Genomic DNA, 19,861 nt, shown 5'->3' on the forward strand with positions numbered 1-19,861 from the left:
CCTGCTTAGCCAAGGAGACAATACATGCTTGCTACCACAAGGCCAGTTGCAGCTGTTAAAATTATAAGACTGGGAACTGCCCATATGTAGGAAGTGCATGCAAAAAGTAAGATTCTTTCGCTGGAAAGCTATTTTTTAAGAACAGAAGGAAAGCCCTGCTGGATCAGGCCAAGGGCCATCCTTCCTCATGCAGCCAGGTGCACTTGGGAAGCCCCCCTGCCCCCAGCAAGGAGAAGAGGGAAACTGTCCCCCCCTCCCTTGGTGTTCCCTAGCACCTGAACCGCAGGGGCATGCCACCTCTGATCCTCCTGACAGAAGTATCTCGTTACCAAGGTGAGTAGCCATCGATAGCCCTATCCTCCAGGAATTTATCGATCCCCACGTCTAAAGGTAAAGTGTGCCCTCGAGTCCGTGCCGACTCCTGGCGCCCACAGAGCCCTGTGGTTGTCTTTGGTAGAATACAGGAGGGGTTGACCATTGCCTCCTCCCGCGCAGGATGAGAGGATGCCTTTCAGCATCTTCCTCGATCGCTGCTGCCCGATATAGATGTTTCCCACAGTCTGGGAACCATGCCAATGGAGATTCGAACCGGCAACCTCTGGCTTGCTAATCAAGTCATTTCCCCGCTGTGCCATTAGGTATTCTCCCAAAGACAAACCACAGGGCTCTGTGGTCGCCAGGACTCGACGGCACACTGTACCTTTAAACCTGTCTAGATTGGTCTAAAACAGGCTAGATGGTATCGGGGGGTGATGGGAGGTGTAGTTCAGCAACATCTGGAGGCCCACCCGTTGGGAACCCCTCCCCAGAGAGGCACAGCTTAGCGCTCACACGTAGTCTCCCCTCCAAATGTGAACCAAGACGAGCCCTGCTTAGCTGGGCGGACAAGTCAGGCGTGCTCCCACAAGGCCAGCTCTCCTCCCTCGTTGTCGGCTTCCCCGTCCCTTTGATCCGCCAGTCCGCAGAGAGGGCCTTGCCAACGCTTTGCAATCTCTTTCTCAGGGGCAACACCCTTGGCCCGAGCCCAGAAATCATTCTCCCCAGGCAGGACGGTGCGTTCCGCTGGCAGCGTCAGCGCTTTTATTCTGAATGCAGTCCGGGCTACAGGTCACCGCTGGCTTTCCGTGGGCTGCCAGCTCCGAGTGGGAGAAGGAGGGGATCGCCAGCCCCTCGCCATGGTCTCGCCATGGTCTCCCCAGCCTGCCATGGGAATCCTCCTTGTGCAGACCCCGGTGCCTTAAAGGAACACACACGCGGCAGTGGGTCACACTCCTTCCTGCCCTCCCTGTGGGCACAAGGACGGAGCTGCTGTGGTCCATTTTCTCTCTCCTCCTCTCTCCATTTGGGCAGGGCTGTGCATCGTCTCAGAGGCAATTTTTAGACTTTTTCTTCAAAGTAGGTTGATACTTTTTTTTTTTTTTAAATTAAAAAAAAAGTACGTTTATACTTTTCTCACAATCTTTCCACCACCACCCCCCTCATTAAGAGCCGTTTTCGATTTTGGCCCAGAACTGCTGCGCCCACCACTCTTCAAGGTCTATGGGCACAAAATCTGAAAGAGAAAAAGAGGGGGCATGAACTTCACTGGGTTGACTCCAGGCCAGTCACTTCACTCTCCGCCTAACCTACCTCGCAAGGTTGTTGTGAGGATAAAAAATAACCACGCACAGTGCTCCGGGCTCCCCCGAGGAAGGGTGGGATAGGAATGTAGAAAATAAACAAATAAAACACATTCATGTTTAATTTAAGAACATAAGAACAGCCCTGCTGGATCAGGTCCAAGGCCCATCTAGTCCAGCATCCTGTTTCGCACAGTGGCCCACCAGATGCCGCTGGAAGCCACAGGCAGGAGTTGAGGGCATGCCCTCCCTCCTGCTGTTACTCCCCTGCAACTGGTACTCAGAGGCATCCTGCCTTTGGCGACTCGAGGTGGCCTATAGCCCTCCAACTAGTAGCCCTTGATAGACCTCTCCTCCATGAAGTTATCCAAAACCCTCCTAAAGCCATCCAGGACCACAGCCTTCCCATGTCCCTATGACCTAGGTGGCGCTGGGAAGGTGAAACTCTGCACCATACAAGGACCTGCCCAAGGGAGATTCCAGGGGATCAGCTCTGGTGGCAGATGTGGTCCTTGGTGGTGTGACTGTTGAGGTCTAACTGAAATGTCCTGTAAAACGTATCACACAGTAAAGGCACGCTTCGTTCTCCTGAATAAGTTCGACGAATAAGTTAAGAGTGCGTCCCACTGCACCGGCCCTTGGGTTTTTAACTCCCATAGGTTAAACCTTTCCAAAACCTCCAGTCCTCTCCATGGTGCACACATGCGTGGCCATCATGGGATAACTGCAACACCAAGTGACCAGCCATACGTGTGAATGGGGGTCTAATCAGACAAAGCTTCCAAGTCACCCCAAACAACACGTTCTGGGTTTTTCCCCACACCCCCAGTCAGTGTCCCCTCTAACAGAGATTCCCAGAGGTTGTTGACTACAACTCCCAGAATCCCCCGCTGCAATGGCTTTTGCTTGGGTATTATGGGAATTGTAGTCAGCAACCTCTGGGAATCCCTGTTAGAGGGGACGCTGCACCCCGCACAAATCTAATTGGAAATGGTTCCTCTTTCCTAATTCTCCATTGCATACTATATGGCTGGGTGGGTATTCCTGAAATTCCCTCTGCAGATAGCAACTCCATCCATCCATCCATTACATTTATACCCTGCCTTTCATTTAAAAAATCCCAAGGCGGCTATTCTCTATGCCAGCTCCGTACTGCCCCCTATGGGTGGCCTGTGTACACTTACTTGTCAGTTCCGGAGTGGGTGCTTTCTCTGTGTATTGCACGGGACCAGGTCCGCTTTCTCCTTGCCGGCTGCCATCCAGCTGCTGCTCTACCTCTTGCCAAGCTGCGGCGGGGCGGGGGGGGGGAGGGAAGAGGGGGAGAGGCGGGTCAGGCAAGCAAGATGCTGGGGAAGGCAAGAGCTCATAAGAGGCCCTGCGTCATGGCCGGCAAAACGAAGCCTGTGGGCTCATAGGGACATAGGAAGCTGCCATATACTGAGTCAGACCCTTGGTCTATCTAGCTCAGAATTGTCTTCACAGACTGGCAGCGGCTCCTCCAAGGTTGCAGGCAGGAATCTCTCTCAGCCCTATCTTGGAGATGCTGCCAGGGAGGGAACTTGGAACCTCGATGCTCTTCCCAGAGTGGCTCCATCCCTCTAAGGGGAAGAGGTTACATTGCTCACACAGGCAGTCTCCCATCCAAATGCAAACCAGGGCAGACCCTGCTTAGCTAAGGGGACCGTTCATGCTCACTTCCACACGCCTGGCTCGCCACCCTGGTAGGCCACCTGGCCTGGCCCTCTGCTCAGTGTGGGGGAATCCAGAGCTTCAGAACCCCCAGCCGGTGACTGCCCACTCTCTGCTTGAAGACTTCCAGCAAGGAAGAGCCTAACGCCCCCCTCCTCCTCGCCCTAAGGCCAATGAGAGTTGCTCCTTGCACTTTTTAAAGTTTCGGCTGCATTTATTCTGTTTCCCTTGAAACATTTTTATTTTGTGGTTAGCCGCCCGGAGGGGGGTGTGTGTCTTAGGATGAGGGGCAGCATAAAAAGGTAAAAAAAATGAAATAACATTAAGTAACTGGTTCCATGATCAAAGTGCTTATACCATTGCATGCTGGGACAGGATTTCTGTCCCAGCTGGCAGGGAAAGCTGTGCAGGATTTCTCTTTTGTCCTAGTAAGGAGGAAAGCGGAGGAGGAGCAAACGTAAAGCCAGGCGAGGTTTTCTCCCCTCTTCTACTGAACTAAGGGGGTGCACAAGGCTCGTAGACCAGATCACCCTCGGTCTGCAAAAAGCCACATTGACAGATCCCGCAACCCCACGCCCGGCACCAGCAGGTAGCGCTCTCACCTTCATACACAAAGCGGACGTTTTCCTCGTGAGCCAATGTGTAGCTCTCTTCTGTGGCTCCTGTGTGCTGCGTCATCACCGGGGGTCTCTTGCCGTTCACCCTGTTGAAAACGAGTTTGGGGGCTGGGCTGTTGGGCAAGAGAGAGGCAGAGGAAACGGGAGTTTTAAATCAGGCTGCCAACAATCCCCCCAAGAAAGGAGCCTCCTGCTAGTCGGGGACTCTGAGCTGCCTCTAGGGATTCTCCCCACTCTTACTTTGGAAATTAAGCTCACCTGTGACACCCCATCCTCTCTTTTTAGCTCGCAGGTATACAGGTGAGGTGTTCTACCTTAGAGAGGATCAGCTTACGTTTCAGTATCTTCTGCCTCTGCCTGTCGCCTCACAACCCCATACCTTCCAAATTTCCAGAGATGAAAGTAGGGCCAGTCACTTCTCTCTCAACCTAACCTACTTCACAGGGTTGTTGTGAAAGAGAAACTCAAGTATGTAGGACACCGCTCTGGGCTCCTTGGAGGAAGAGCGGGATATAAATGTAAAATAATAATAATTATTATTATTATAAATATATATATATTTCCACCACCTCCTGCTACAAGCATCAAAGACTCTTACTATTTCTATTGTAATTTCTGCTCCTTGCATGCAACAGCTATGAACTGGAGACAGTTTTGCTGTGATGCTCTCCCAGCTGGCATCCACCAGCCTAACTCTAACCCTAACCCTCCATCACAGTTTTTAGAAAACAAAGTCGTGTCTCTTCACCCAGGCTTTGATATGAGAGTACAGTTTTTACTGCTGCTGCTGCTTTGTGCTGTGTGCATTTCATATAGGTTTCTAAGCTTTTAAATAGAGAATCTTATTATTATTATTATTATTATATTTATAGTTAATAGCTGTCCTTCTTTGTATTTTAAATTTTGAATTATTTTTCACGCAACACATAATCAACCTGTGGAATTCTCCGCCACAAGGTGTGATGACAGCCAACAGCCTGGATGGCTTCAAGGGGGGTTTAGATAAATTCATGGAGCACAGGTCTATCAATGGCTACTAGTCTGAGGGCTAGAGGCCACCTCCAGCCTCAAAGGCAGGATGCCTCTGAGTACCAGTTGCAAGGGAGCAACAGCAGGAGAGAGGGCACACCCCTTTCAACTCCTACCTGTAGGTTTCCCGGGGCATCTGGTGGGCCACTGTGTGGAACAGGATGCTGGACTAGGTAGGCCTTGGGCCTGATCCAGCAGGGCTTTTCTTATGTTCTTATTGTTTTAATTATATTGTAAACCCCTCTGAGGTTATTTTAATGAAAGGCAGTATAGCAATCAAACAACAGAAGGTAAAAGTTGTGCAATCAAGTCAGTATCGACTCCTGGCTACCAGAGAGCCCTGTGGTTTTTCTTTGGTAGATACAGGAGGGGTTGACCATTGCCTCCTCCCACGCAATATGAGATGATGCCTTTCAGCATCTTCCTATATCGCTGCTGCCCGATAGAGGGGTTTCCCATAGTCTGGGAAACACACCAGCAGGGATTCAAACCAACAACCTCTTGCTCCCTAGGCAAGTTACTTCCCCACTGTGCCATTAGGTGGCTAATCAAACAATGCACAAATAAACAAATGGAAGAATTAATTCATAGGAAGCTACCATCTACCGAGTCAGACCCTTGGTCCATCTAGCTCAGTAATCAGGGACACAGGGAACTCGCTAGCGTCCAGGGAACAAGGTCCCATCAGTGGCTCCTCCATATTTGTGCCCAAATCACATGTGGCCAGTACCAGGGACATGGCTAATCGGTCCCACTGCAGGGTCTTCCCGGCTGGCGGTTCATTGAATGGCTGGCAGGGAGCTCCTTTCTGTGCCTATGCCCTGAGCAGAAACTGCTTAATATGCACTCCGGTTTCTCTCCACAGCAATGAGGACTAGAATCTTGCTTCAAAAACCAAAAAGGGAAAGAGAATACCAAAAAAAAAAAAAAAACCCACGCTAGGCCAGTTTCACATGATCTAAAATTGGGTAGGATGAGCATCCTTCCCCAGTTCAGGAGCTGTGGGCATTCCTGTTTTCAGATTGCGTACGAGGGGAGGAAAACAAGATAGGAGGCAGTGAAAATTTTGTCTGCAAGGCTCACGTTGGGTAGGAAGGATCTGTCCCTATCCAGCAGCTGAATGAGGTAGGAAGAAAAGCCCTCTTAACAACAACAACAAAACCAACAACAAATATTTATATACCACTTTTCAACAAAAGGTTTCATAGCGGTTTACATAGAGAAATAATAAATAAATGAGATGGATCCCTGTCCCCAAAGGGCGCACAGTCTAAAAAGAAACATAAGACCCCAGCAACAGTCACTGGAGGTACTGTGTTGGGGGTGGAGAGGGCCAGTTACTCTCCCCCTGCTAAACTGCATTTAGAGTGGTATAGAAATGTGCTAAATAAATAAAATAAAGAGAATCACCATGTTATAAAGATGCCTCTTTGCCCAGGAGAGGAGAGCTGGTCTGGTCACAAGCATGAATTGTCCCCTTTGCTAAACAGGATCCACCCTAGTTTGCATTTGAATGGGAGACTACATGTGTGAACACCTTGCCTTATTTCCCCCTCGCCCACGATCAGGAAACAGGAGCGCACACAGCCCCCCCCCCCGCCTATTTCTGATTGTGTGAACTAGCCTACCCTCCATTCTGTGCTGTGAGCACAGCTAAGACGGCACCGGAACAGAAGTTACACCCTAGTACAGAAGCGATGGCTTGTTAGAACATGGGCAATAAAACCGTGCTATTGTGGAACGGGAACAAATTGTCAAAACAGAACGGTGTTAAAATAAAAATATTTAAACGGCTGGGTAATCCCGGGGAAACATCTCCAACAAAGAGCATCAGGGGAAGCCCCAGGGCCTAGTGTACAATAAAATGCACACAAATGCCAAATAAAGCACACAGCTTTTTCTTTGTTCTGGGCAGACATCAACTGCCCTGTGCTTCAAAAAGCCCCTGGTTGCATTCTGAAACTGAGGGTTAATGTGGCATGGTCCCTGGACAAGCATTTAGGAATACAGAATCTGTTCTAGTCCAGGTCTGCGCAGTTTATGGCCGTGCATGGCTGTGGTTTGACTACACCTCCCATCATTCCCAGCCACCATGGCCAAGAGTCAAGGATGATGGGAGCTGTAGTCCAGCAACTGCTGGAGGGAGGGGTCTGGTGTCCAGCAAAATCATAGAAAGCTGCCTTACACCGAGTCAGACCATGGGTCCATCTAGCTCAGGATTGTCTACACAGACAGGCAGCGGCTTTTCCAAGGTTGCAGGCAGGAGTCTCTCTCAGTCCCTGTCTGGAGATGCTGCCAGGGAGGGAACGTGGAACCTTCTGCATACAAGCAGGTAGGTGCTCTTCCCAGAGCGGCCCCATTTTTAAAATTCATTCATTCATTCATTTTACATTTTATATCCCGCTCTTCCTCCAAGGAGCCCAGAGCGGTGTACTACATACCTAAGTTTCTCTTTCACAACAACCCTGTAAAGTAGGTTAGGCTGAGAGAGAAGTGACTGGCCCGGAGTCACCCAGCAAGTCTCATGGCTGAATGGGGATTTGAACTCAGGTCTCCCCGGTCCTAGTCCAGCACTCTAACCACTACACCACGCTGGCCCCATCATCCCCTAAGGGGAAGATCTTCCAGAGCTCACATGTAGTCTCCCATTCAAATGCAAACCAGGAGTGGGCCCTGCTTAGCAAAGCCAGACTCGGAGGGAGCTGCACAATTCTGGCCCTCCAGCTGTGGATTATGGGAGTTGCCATCCAACAACAGCGGGGAGGCCAAAGTTGTGTAGCCCTCTTGTAGCCCCTCGCTGGGACACCAGCCCCCGCCCATATACTTCGCCGTATACTTATGAAAGAAGCCAGAGCTTCATGTCAGGAAACATAAGCTGGTTTTTCTAAAATAAAGGCTGCCTTTGTGTCCAGGACGCAACTCTGGGCATGCTCCCAAGGGAGTCGTCCTCCAGATCAGGAGTCCATTGGCATGACCTACACCCCCAGTCCGATGGCTAATATCCCATGGATCATTTCCAAGGCATCAGGCTATTCACATGCCCTTTGCTCACTCCTTCCAGTCTCCATGCTGAGCCCACCTTCTCTCCCAGATTTGCATCATGCAGGCAAGCACGGATTTGAACGCATGCTCCTCTGAGATCAGTGGAGCAAGTCGTGTCTGGGAAGCCACCAACACTACAGAGGGAAGGGACAAAGCAAAGGGGAAAGCTGGAAGGACAAAGTCTGGTCAAGTCAGAGCTGCTTCTCTTCCTATGCCTTGAGCCAAAATTGCTCAGCATACATTCAGGTTTTTCTCTGCATCCATGAGGACTAGAAACTTGCATAAAAAACACCAAAGAGAAACAAAAGATTGAATGCAAGTCACCAGTGTGGTGCAGTGGTTAGAGGGTTGGACTAGGCCCAGGGAGACCCGAGTTCAAATCCCCATTCAACCATGAAACTCACTGAGTGACTCTGGGCCAGTCACGTATCTGCAGCCTGACCTACCTCACAGGGGTGTTGTGGAGATAAAGATAACTATGTAAACTTCCCTGGAGGAAAACCAGGATATAAATATAAAAATATTTTTTTTAAAGAATAAGGGGCGGGGGGAGACGACTGAGAGGAGACATGATAGAGATGTATAAAATCATACATGGTGTGGAGACAGTTGATAGAGTGATTTTTTTCTCCTTCTCTCATAACACTAGAACCAGGGGTCATCCCATGAAACCGACTGCCAAGAAATTTAGGACCGACAAAAGGAAGTACTTTTCATACAATGCATAATCAACCTGTGGAATTCTCTGCCACAAGATGTGATGCCAGCCAACAGCCTGGATGCCTTTAAGAGTTTAGAGAAATTGATGGAGGACAGGCCTATTAATGGCTACTCGTCTGAGGGCTGTAGGCCACCTCCAGCCTCTGAATACCAGTTACAGGGGAGTAGCCGTAGGAAAGAGAGGCATCTGGCTGGCCACTGTGTGAAACAGGATGCTGGACTAATTGGGCCTTGGGCCTGATCCAGCAGGGCTGTTCTTATGTAAGTCTGTGTTAAAAGGGACACATTATGTGCTGTGAGCATAATAATAGCCAATGAGCCAGGCCCATATTTTTTGGCCATTGGTATAATCTCAGGAAACTAATTGCTCATTATGATTTTTGGTAACATCTATCCCTATAGATGCAAAACAGGTGACAGCACCCTTACACTTACAGATTTCTGTGTGTTCTCACCCCTTCTTCATCCCTACCCCCTCCAACAATTAGCAGTCTTTTCCTGTTTTGTTACAAAACTGCAGTCAAGTTCAGGTTCTTTATTGCTTAAAACCAGAAGTTGTCACCATCTAAAATGAAAAGTGCATTTACAAAATGGCAAGCAAAAGGGTCACAATACAAAACGAAGGCTTATATTCACAATATAAAAGGAGAGTCAAAAATGAGGGGGAACAGGCTTTGAATCTTACGGAATGGTGTGGCCCCTGCTTACCAAAGAACTGCTAGGAGTACATTTTCTCCGCCAATTTGGTGGCAGCGTAGGGATACATAGGACCCGGGTTGAATCGGCCGGCGGTAAGGGTTCAGAGCTGTTCCGTTCCGTGGAGGATTCAAAGACCAGCGTCTTGGATCAGGTTAGCACCCGGGGTCCCCTCCTGGTCGGGGCAGAGGTGGCAGATCTAGCCTCAGGGTTCTCTCCCCGATCCTCATGTGTCCGGGCAAGGGACGCCCTGTGTTTCCCCTAAATCCTTCTGTGTCTGTGATCCATGAACTCAGGTAGGAAGAGGGACAGGTGAGCAGTAATCAGGTGGCCCGGAGAAAGGGGAACAAGCAAGAGCAGGCATCTGGCAGTCCAGACGAGCCGCCTCGAGCCAGTTTAAGTGTCTTTCCCAAGACACGCCTACCTGGATCACGTGTCAGAACTATGGTATTACATAAAACGTTGCAGTCATTTTTGCACACCGCGAAAGGGCTAGGGCAGTGGTTCCCCAAACTGGGAGCCTCCAGATGTTGCTGAAGGACAGCTCCCATCAGCCCCAGCCACAATTAACTGTAGCTGGGGCAGATGGGAGTTGTAGTTCAGCAACATCTGGAGGCTGCCAGCTTGGGAACGACTGGATTAGGGGCAACAATGAACAAATGCTTGTCCTCTCTTCGTGGCGCAGTCTTCGGAGGACATTCTCGCCAATTCCCATTCTTCCTTCCTCGGACAACAGCGACCACATTTTATTTAGTTTCTGTGTTTTCCAAAACGACAGTTTGTTAAAAGCCATTGCAGATCTAGCCACTGAAGGCTGGGTGGTCAAAACAAGGAAAGTATGAGAACACACTGAATGCAAGTGATTGCCTCTTTTACATCTATGGGGGTGTAAGGCTGCTCTGCATTGATCGATCGATCGATTGTTGAATTTGTACATGGCCTTTCATTAAAACAACCTCAAGGCAGTTCCCACGGAGAAATTAAAACAAGACTATAAAAGTTATAGTCTTAAAATATACACTAGACTATTAAAGCTAGCATATAAAAACATAGATCTGACCAAAAGGATTAAAATGTGTAAGCATGCACATGCCTTAGAGCCGGCCTGCTCAACTTCGCGCCCCCCCAGCTGTGTTTGAACTACAACTCCCATAATCCCAGCCACAGGGGCCAATCGCCAGGGATTATGGGAATTGTAGGCCAACATCTGCAGGAAGGGTGAAACTGAGCAGCCGTGCCTTAGAGGAAACACTTCTGTCAAACACTTCTGGGGATGCAGCTCAGTAGCAGAGCATCTGCTTTGCAAGCATAAGGTCCCAAGTTCCCTCTCGGGCAGCATCTTCGGGCAGGGCTGGGAAAGACTCCTGCCTGGAACCGTGGAGAGACGCTGCCAGTCAGTGTAGACCAAGATTTCTTAACCTTGGGCCTCCAGATGTTGTTGTACTACAACTCCCATCATCCTCAGACACGGCCTTTGTGGATGAGGATGATGGGAGCTGTAGTCCAACAACATCTGGGGGCCCAAGGTTAAGAAACCCTGGTGTAGACAATACTGGGCTAGCGGGACCAATGGTCTGGCTCGGTTGGTATAAGGCAGTTCCCCATGTTCCCCTGCCCTTAGGAGTCCCTGCCCCAAGGAGTCCACAGTCTCCACCACAACAACGGAAGGGAAAAAGCAAGGCCAAGAGGGTTAAAGGTGAGCAAAAGCAGCTGTCCCTCCTCACCCTCTTCACGCCCCTCGGGGCAGAACTGTGGCGATCTGCAGGAACCCTTCCCAGCCTCCTCAGAGGGGCAAAGGCAAGAAAGAAGCCCCCCAGCTGGGCGCGCTGGGCGGCTGAGAGCCCTCGTGGGCACGCCAGCCATGCCCGCCTTGGCCCCGCCTTTCAAGGGGGTGTGTCCCTTCGGGGCTCTCTGGGGCAAAGGTGATTCGCTGGGCAGCGGCGGCGCGGCAGCAAACTTGGACGGCGATCTGGAAACAAGCCCCCCCCCCACACCCCCGATCTTCTAGCCTCACTCTCGTCCCCTCCGTGGGGAACGACAAGAGGTTCCCCCTCCCAGGCGCCACACGGTGCGTCTTTGCCTCCCTCTCCAAGCAAGACCCTCCTCCCCACGCAAACAACAGACCCTCAAGCCGCTACCCACCCCCTGCCGCGCCCTCCCCACCTCCGATCTCCTTCCCCAGCCCGCCCCTCCGCGGCCTCTTCCTCCCCCACCCCCGCTCCTCGCAGCCATGTGCCAAGGACACCCCGGTAACCTTTCCACAAGGTCACCCCCACCTCCTTTCCCAGCCAGCCCCTTAGCTTCGGGGGCTGCGGCAATTATGCCCCCCCCCGGCACAGTAAGCCACCCCCCGGCCGGGATCGCAGTGACCCATGCCGCTCCCCGCCCACCCCCGGAGGGAGCTGTCCCAGGAGGAAGGCCCCAGAAAGCTGCGCGCTGCGTTCCCACATTGCCCGGCGGCGACGCTGCGCCTGGCGCACAAGGTCACAGCCCGGCGGCGCACGCCGCCCAGGCCGAAATCGGGAGGCAGCCCCTGCCCGGGTTGGGAGGGCGGGCGAGCACTTCGACTCACCTTGAGAGAGGCCAGGAGCTCTGCTGCTGCTGCTGCCGCCTGCATTTCAGGTCCACCAATTTGCTCTCCACCTGCTGCGTGGGACCTGCGTGGGGGAATGACCACAGCGCCTCAGAGGCTGCGCTCCAGCCATGGTGTGGGGTGCGGGGGACCGCCGGGCAAAGCACAGCAGCCTCAGCCGCCCGCGATCCGAGCCGTCCCCGGGAGAGCAGAGAGTTAACGAGGAGGAGAGAGTCGGGAGGGAGGGCTAAGGGGTTGTGCCAAGGACTGCCAGGATGTCCGAGTCAGAGGAAGCAGCAGCCCGGGAAGCAGCACAGTCAGCTCCCAGCAGAGAGCTTGTGCGGGGGGGGGGGGGGGGGCAGGAAGCTCTGCGCACGTGCAAGTAATCTCTCTCCCCCCCCCCCACCTCCCAAAGACCCGATCCCTACCTGTTCTTCTTTGGGTGGCTAATTTGCTGGGTCCCCGAGTGATGGTGTACATCACGGGCTCCAGGCAGCCGCTCTTGAATGTGGGTCGAGGAGGGAGGCAGCCCACGTTTCCAGAAGACGCTTTAAAAAGTGCGCCCAGACAGGACCCAACTTGGCGTGGCGGCAACCCGCTCCGAAAGACCGAGTGCAAGGCTCAAAGCCCCACGCGCGGGTGGATGTGTCCGCCTCTTCTTCTTCTTCTTCTTCCCCGGGGCTGATGGGTCTGCCCTCTTCTGCAGTCGAGCCGCCTGTTGCGACAGCCAGCGCTTTCCTCCGGCGCCTGCTGCCTTCCACTTTAACTTCTTCCCGGCGCAGCAGCTGGCCGCGGCGCGGTTCGCCTTTAACAGGGAGAAGTGGCGAGCGAGCGGCCCAGGAGGCATGCCTCCAACCCGCCCCCCCCGCGCCTCTTAAAGGCGCCGCAGCGCGCCTGCCGACGGGCCACCACGACGCCTCGCGATTGCGCAAGCCCGGGCCCGGCGCCTGGTTCATTCCCACGTGACGCTTGGAAGAGCGCCCAGGGTTGCCACCACTCACTCCACGAGGGGCAGGGCGCGCGCACCACCAGCCTCTGCCGGCATCGCTGGATCTGCATTAAACACCGGCCCGCCCCGCTCCCAGTGCGAACTGGACTAGGGGAAACCGCTTTTCAAAGTGGTGGCTCTCTCTTACATTCAGCAAGGAGGAAGAGAGCTGGTCTGGTGGCGGCAGCATGAATGGCCCTCTTAGCTAAGCAGGGCCCACCCTGGTTTGCATTTGCATGGGAGACTACATGAGTGAGCACTGTAAGATTGGGATGGGGCCGTTCTAGGAAGAGCACCTGCATGCAGAAGGTTCCAGCTTCCAAGTTCCCTCCCTGGCAGCATCCCCAAGATAGGATAAGATTTTTTAAAAAATTTTTTAAATAGGACAAGATTTTTTTATTTCTTTTTAAATAGGACAAGATTTTTTTTGTTGAACCAACAAACTACCAAAGCATACAGTCCATTGCCAAAGCACAATTATATACAAAGTGGTTGTTTGTACATCATATATCTACAAAGATTTACACACAAGGATTTGGAGACCCACCGGGTTATAAAGTATATGCAGGCAGTACTGTAACTCGGGGATGGGGGATTACAAGGCACATCAGGTAAGGGGGGTGGTGGTTTTACGTCCAACGTCTATTTCCATTATTTGTCCTATTGCTGTTTAGAAGAGATACACTTGTCTTTTTGAACATAACCATACAGACTTTTCCAGAAGAGATTTACTGTCTGAGCCACATGAAGAGATTCCTGCCTGCAACCTTGGAGAAGCCGCTGCCAGTCTGTGTCGAGGATACTGAGCTAGATGGACCAGTGGTCTGACTCGGTAGAAGGCAGCTTCCTATGTTCCTAAGCAGCTGGTCCTATCCCACCCCAGCATAACATTCCTCCCGGTGCCTGTTGCTGGTATCTCTGTCTCTACCTGCTTTGATATCTACTATCTTTGGTATCTGCTGCTATCTACTATCTCTCCCGCAACCTCTGGGGCCTATTTTCTCATTTCTTTTGCTAAACTGCTCTGAGAATTTTGTGTGTGCGTGCTGAGAAGTGGTATATGATTAATTAATTAATTATTAATTATTAATGAATAAATTGTTGTTTTGAGGTTTTCAGCTCTCCCGGATTGGTTCTGGAGTCTCTGGGAACCAGTACCCATCGCCAGGATATTCTTGAAAGCAAAATGGGAGCTTGTAATGGCTTGATATTGTGAAGAAAATGGGGAATTATGCTTTGCTAATTGAGCAAAGAGACATCATTTAAAGTGGCGATTCTCCTGTATTGAGCAGGGGGAGAGCAACTGGCCCTGTCCAGCCCCAGCCCAGCACCACTCCAGTGGTTATTGCTAGGATCTACTTTCTGTCCCATCTGGGCCCTTTTGGGACTGGAGACCATCTTCTCATTATTCTTTTTCTCTGTAAGAAACGTTGAAAACTTTTCTTTTGGACAAAAAGCAGTACATAAATATTATTATTAATAATAATAAAACCCCAGGAATAGGGTCAGTCGGAATTGGCAACCCTAGAGATTTGCGGTTGGGTGGGGCATGGCAACGTGCACTCAGGTGTGGGATAGCTTTGAGCCCCATGTTAGATTTCTGACAGTGAAATTGACATGGACTTCATCCTAAACGCAAGCAAAAGTGAGTCCATGAGGGTTTTAGTATATTTATTATTTATTTATTTAACGTATTTTTTTTAATACCTCCCAAAACTCACATCTCTGGGTGGTTTACAACAATGAAATTGTTGCAGCATGGCCCAGAACCAGACTCTATCCAGAACCCCCAAACCAGTACTAAACCCAGCACTGAATAATCCTTTAGCAGTCTTGGGCCCTTGGATTCTTTTCTTTAATAATAGAAAAGACCATGTATAGACAGACCATGCTCGATAATACTGACGAACAGCCCTCTGAGCATATAAAAAGTGTCTTTCCTTCAAGTACCCACAGGGGCCCAGTGGTGTTGTGGTAACAAGCATGAATCGTCCCCTTTGCTAAGCAGAGTCTCTCCTGGTTTGCATTTCAATGGGAGACTACATGTGAGCACTGTAAGATATTCCTCTTAGGGGATGGAGCTGCTCTGGGAAGAGCAGCTAGGTCCCAAGTTCCCTCCCTGGCAGCATCTCCAAGATAGGGCTGAGAGAGACTCCTGCCTGCAACCCTGGAGAAGCCGCTGCCGGTCTGGGTAGACAATACTGAGCAAGATGGACCAAGGGTCTGACTCAGTAGAAGGCAGCTTCCTATGTCCCTATGTGATGAGAAGCAATTTGTTGTGGGGGTTGATGCTTGCCTTCTGTGATGCAAAGAGATAGGAAAGCCATGTTCTAGCTGTTCCCATGGGTCTGAATGCCGGACTCCTCAAGGGATGGATACGCCTGTGTGAACCGGGCTCCCGTTCTCTTTGGGAAACTGTCTCCCTGGGAAGCCACCAGTGGTGCTAGCCAGGGGAGGCCCCTCCATGAGGCCAGGCGGGCTGGTGGCCTCAGGCGGCAGGTGGCTGGAGTTTCAAACGGGGGCAACTCTTTAGGACTCATCAGACCCTTGCGAGCTTGGCAAAGAGTGCCACTTTCCCTCACAAAGCGTGTGAGGAGCACGAGAGAAGAACAGGGTGCTGGACACCTCCCTCCCTCCCTGCCCCTATGTGTTTGCAGAAGTTGGTTTGGAAGGGGCCTGGCCCCCACATAAGAACGGCCCTGCTGGATCAGGCCCAAGAAGGCCCATCTAGTCCAGCATCCTGTCTCGCACAGTGGCCCACCAGATGCCGCTGGAAGCCACAGGCAGGGGTTGAGGGCATGCCCTCTCTCCTGCTTTTACTCCCCTGCAACTGGTACTCAGAAGCATCCTGCCTTGGAGGCTGGAGGTGGCCTGTAGCCCTCCGACTAGTAGCCGTTGATAGACCTCTCCTCCATGAAGTGATCCTAACCACTCTTCAAGCCATCCAGGTTGTTGGCTGTCACCACATCTCGTGGCAGAGAATTCCACAAGTGGATTATGCGTTGTGTGAAAAAGGACTTCCATTGGTTGGTCCTAGATTTCCCAGCAATCAATTTCATGGACAATCAATTTCATGATCCCACCAGGGACCTCAGCATCCTGGACCACCCCAGCTCCTGCCTTCGCCCTTTTAATTTCTCCCTAACTCTGCTCCATGGGAGAGCCAGGTTCAGAGGTGACCTTGGGAATCCATGTGGTGAAGGGTTGGGAGGCAGCATAGCACGGGTGGCGGCCGTTTGTAGGGGAAAGGCACAGATCCCGCTGCTCCGGCCTGCCCTCTAGTGAGCAGCGTTTGCAACACCTGCCAACATGCAGGACGAAGGGGACGGTTTTGCAGTTTTGCAACACATTGCAGTTGGAAATGGGGAAGATCTGGGAAGGCAGTGATTCCCAAACCCGGGATCACTTTGAGGGACTCCGTTCCTTCCGCTCTGAGAGATCATTGAAAGGCTCCTTTGACACTGATGCTGCAGTAGCTGGTTGGTGTCAAAGCTGAGGGTGTTTCTGTCGCTTGGGTTAAAGATATACTCGAGAAGCATAATCATTGCATGGTAGGTGATCAGCAGTTCGAAATCTACGTCAGGGAACCGCCAAGGGCGAAGCAGCAAGCTGTGTTTGTGCAGGGCACATATTGATCATGCGCATATTTTCATGCGGATGCGCAGTAAGGAAAAGATCAGGGGTGACCTCCAGGTTTTGAGGGGACTCTCCTCAAACTGCCAGCCCATGGCGGGGTGGCTGAAGGTGGTCCCCAAAAGGTGCTCTGATAGCAACAGTGGGGAGAATCCTGCCGCCTTGCTGGTGCCCCCATAATCTGCTGGTTGAGGTGAGCACCTCATCTCACACATGCGCATCCCTGGAAAGGATGGTTCCCCCCCCACCACCAATGGTACAGCACAGCTCCTGTTTCTTCAAGCCTTGGGAGAATCCCTGAGATTACGTTTTTCACCTATGGCCCAGACACTGGCAAATCCAATTCTGGGGCCATTCATGTGTGTAAACAACTTGCAAGATGGACCTTGGAACATTTCTGGTGACCAGAGTAAATAATAATTTAAAAAGAAACAACCCTTCCCAGATTCCATTCTACAGATCTGCTGCCAGATCGGTCTTCGGGACGTCCCGTAGAGACCATATTACTCCGGTTCTAAGAGATCTACACTGGCTACCAATAGTTTTCTGGGCGAAAGACGAGGTTGAATCGGTCCTCTTCTCATTAAAGAGTATGCATTTTGCTCACCAAAATGTTATCTCGTCGCCCATTTCGCTATTTTGTTTCCTGTTTTGTTGTTTTTGTTCTGAACTGCTTGAGTGTAATGTAAATGGGACATGTCAAACTTTAAAAATGTGGGTTTGGTTCTGGTCCATCACTATCTTGAAACTTAAACCAGTTCCGGTCCAGACATTGTGAAAAGTGGCTGAGAATTAGAAAGCAGTTCAGACACTCTCAAAACAACGCTCACCATTAAAGAGTGGTTCGACAAAATACGGTAAGGGATGAAAGATCATCCCGTGTTCCATGAACTCAGCCTATAGAGATCATTTTCTTGAGAGATGGCTACCCTTCCTCCATTTCAAAGATAGAAATAAACTCCCCCATTCGAAACCTGAAAGATTTAAACCAATGCTCCTCTGGTAAGTAGGCACCCCTTACGGTTCGGATATTTATAGATTATATTGAAATAAGTCATAAAAGCAATGGGCAAAAGGTGTTATTATTAGAGCATTGCTGTCCTCAGTTCTTTTATGTGTGTTTTCATTCATTCATTCATTTAATAAATGTGTATACTGCCCTCTGCCAAAGTCTCTACGTGGTTTACAGCATAAAACAAGAATTTAACAGTTACAGTAAAACATATAAAATCCAATTAAAATATCCATAAAAATACAGCAACTAACTAAAAAGCTGGGCTAAAGAGATATGTCTTTAGTTGTTTCCTAAAAGCCAACAGGGATGGGGCTGTTCTAATCTCAGCAAGAAGTGCATTCCACAGTTCTGGGGCCACCACAGAGAAGGTCCGCCTTTGAGTCGCCACCCGGCGAGCTGGCGGCACCCTCAGACGAATCTCCCCTGATTATCTTAATCGGTTCATAGTGAAGAAGGCGCTCTCTTAAATACTGTGGGTCCAAGCCGTTAAGGGCTTTATAGGTAATAACCAGCACTTTCTTTTCCGCTCTTTCTTTTGGGGGCCCCCAGGGGCTGTGGAGACAGTGGACTTCAGCCCCCAAGTCCAGGGCTAAGAGTGCCTCTGTGCCTGCAATCCTGGTGCCGGAAAAACAGCTGTATTTTCTTAATATCATCAATGCAGCCATGAATGAATGAATGAATATGTAAATAAAATGAATGAATGATCATCAGCATCATTTTTATTATCAATGCAACACAAAAAATTGATTGCATTTTCTTAATATCATTATTGCAGCAATACTATGCATATCATCATTAATATTATCATCAATGCAACAGAACATTCTGGTTGCGTTTTCCTAATATCATCAATGCAACCATAGTAACAGAATATGGATATATTATTAATATTATTATCAATGCAGCATAACAAACTGACTGTTTTCTTTATATTTATTTATTTATTTATTTATTTATTTAATATTTATTGTAAAATGTATATACCACTTTTCATTAAAATAATCTCAGAGTGGTTTACAATGTAATTAAAACAATGCATAATTAAAATACAAAAGGTTCAGATTATCTCAAAAATTAAAACCATACATCATTAATACAAAAGTACACATAATATAAATATAAAAGTAATCTCTATTAAAAATTTTAATAACCCATAAAGATAGAAAATAATAATAATAATAATAATAATAATAATAATAATAAAACTCAACGCAGCAGCCGTGAACAATATTTTCATTCAAAAGTATTCAAAAGAGAAACTTAAGTATGTAGGACTTCGCTCTGGGCTCCTTGGAGGAAGAGCAAGATATAAATGTAAAAATAATAAAATAAATAATAATAATAATAATGAAAAAAGTCTGGGTAAAGAGCCGTGTCGTTACTTTATCATTAGAGTAGCAGCAACAATAATAGAAGGTGCATATTATTAAGCATCATCATCATCATCATCATCAATGCAGCACAACAAACTGTCTGCATTCTTATTATTAATGCCACGATAATAATAAAATAAACCTGCATATCATTAACGCATAATGATTATTCATGCGTGAATGAACATGCATTCATCATATTAAGATGATACAAGAACAAGGCACTGGTTAAACTTTAGCACTTTGCCCGGTCTTTTTAGAAAATCATATCTCAGTGAACTTTGACGTAGCTGCAGTTTAAGAAACGGGATCTTTCTTTTGTCTGGGAATTGGCCTGCCACCCAGTAAGAAAGATATAACCATGTGCTTAAAGAGAAACCCCCGCAGCAGTACACTGACGTACCTGTAGAGGGCTCTCTGCCTTAGCTTCATAGGACATCCCCGCGAATAGATTTCTCAACCGCGCCGCTGGTGTAGTGGTATCATGCAAGATTCCCATTCTTGCGACCCGGGTTCGATTCCCGGGCGGCGCAGGAAGTTTTTGCAACTTGGAAAAATGCGTCCCAGCTGTGTGTGCAAAACAGGCGACAAGGTTTTTCTGCTTCGGTGGGTTAGTGTCGCATCTCCTGGCCTTCGGTAGCAGTTTCCCCACTACGTTAAGCGCCTCTCTGCAGGAACCAAGTCAGGCATTGGCAACACCCTCCTTTTTTAAATCGCTTTATCACTCTTTTTTGGGAGTGGAGGACTGAGTCGACGAAGACAGGGGTCCCGAGTTTCCTCCATGGCTACCCTGCTGCAATTCTAGATGCATGCTTCTTCATGCACTAATGATAAAGAGTTAAGTCCCAGAAGTGAGGGATTTAATCCT

The 19,861-nt window shown here is 49.6% G+C and overlaps 1 protein-coding gene and 1 non-coding gene across 2 annotated transcripts; one reads left to right on the plus strand and one right to left on the minus strand.

Annotated features, from left to right (window-relative positions):
- Nucleotides 1–1,052: 1,052 nt before the first annotated feature.
- MCRIP2 (MAPK regulated corepressor interacting protein 2) lies at nt 1,053–12,893 on the minus strand. The gene is made up of 5 exons (XM_053277170.1): nt 12,413–12,893; nt 11,985–12,069; nt 3,911–4,038; nt 2,804–2,905; nt 1,053–1,552 (listed from the first exon to the last, which is right to left on the minus strand). Exons 1-5 carry the CDS (start codon nt 12,462–12,464, stop codon nt 1,482–1,484), a joined length of 438 nt encoding a protein of 145 aa, XP_053133145.1. The 5' UTR covers nt 12,465–12,893; the 3' UTR covers nt 1,053–1,481.
- A 6,562-nt stretch (nt 12,894–19,455) lies between these two features.
- On the plus strand, nt 19,456–19,526 carry TRNAG-CCC (transfer RNA glycine (anticodon CCC)). Its single transcript has one exon. It is a non-coding gene; the product is annotated as a tRNA-Gly (tRNA).
- Nucleotides 19,527–19,861: the final 335 nt, after the last annotated feature.

Source organism: Hemicordylus capensis, chromosome 13, assembly GCF_027244095.1.
Source record: "Hemicordylus capensis ecotype Gifberg chromosome 13, rHemCap1.1.pri, whole genome shotgun sequence".
Classification (NCBI taxonomy): domain Eukaryota; kingdom Metazoa; phylum Chordata; class Lepidosauria; order Squamata; family Cordylidae; genus Hemicordylus; species Hemicordylus capensis.

Bases quoted from the DNA above. Each gene is read 5' to 3' on its own strand.
- MCRIP2 (XM_053277170.1), bottom strand. From the start codon at position 12,464: ATGTACACCATCACTCGGGGACCCAGCAAATTAGCCACCCAAAGAAGA. The intron at 4,039-11,984 runs GTGAGTCGAAGT...CTTGCCCAACAG, and splicing joins AGCTCCTGGCCTCTCTCAAG to CCCAGCCCCCAAACTCGTTT. The intron at 2,906-3,910 runs GTGAGAGCGCTA...GCCCCGCCGCAG, and splicing joins CGTCCGCTTTGTGTATGAAG to CTTGGCAAGAGGTAGAGCAG.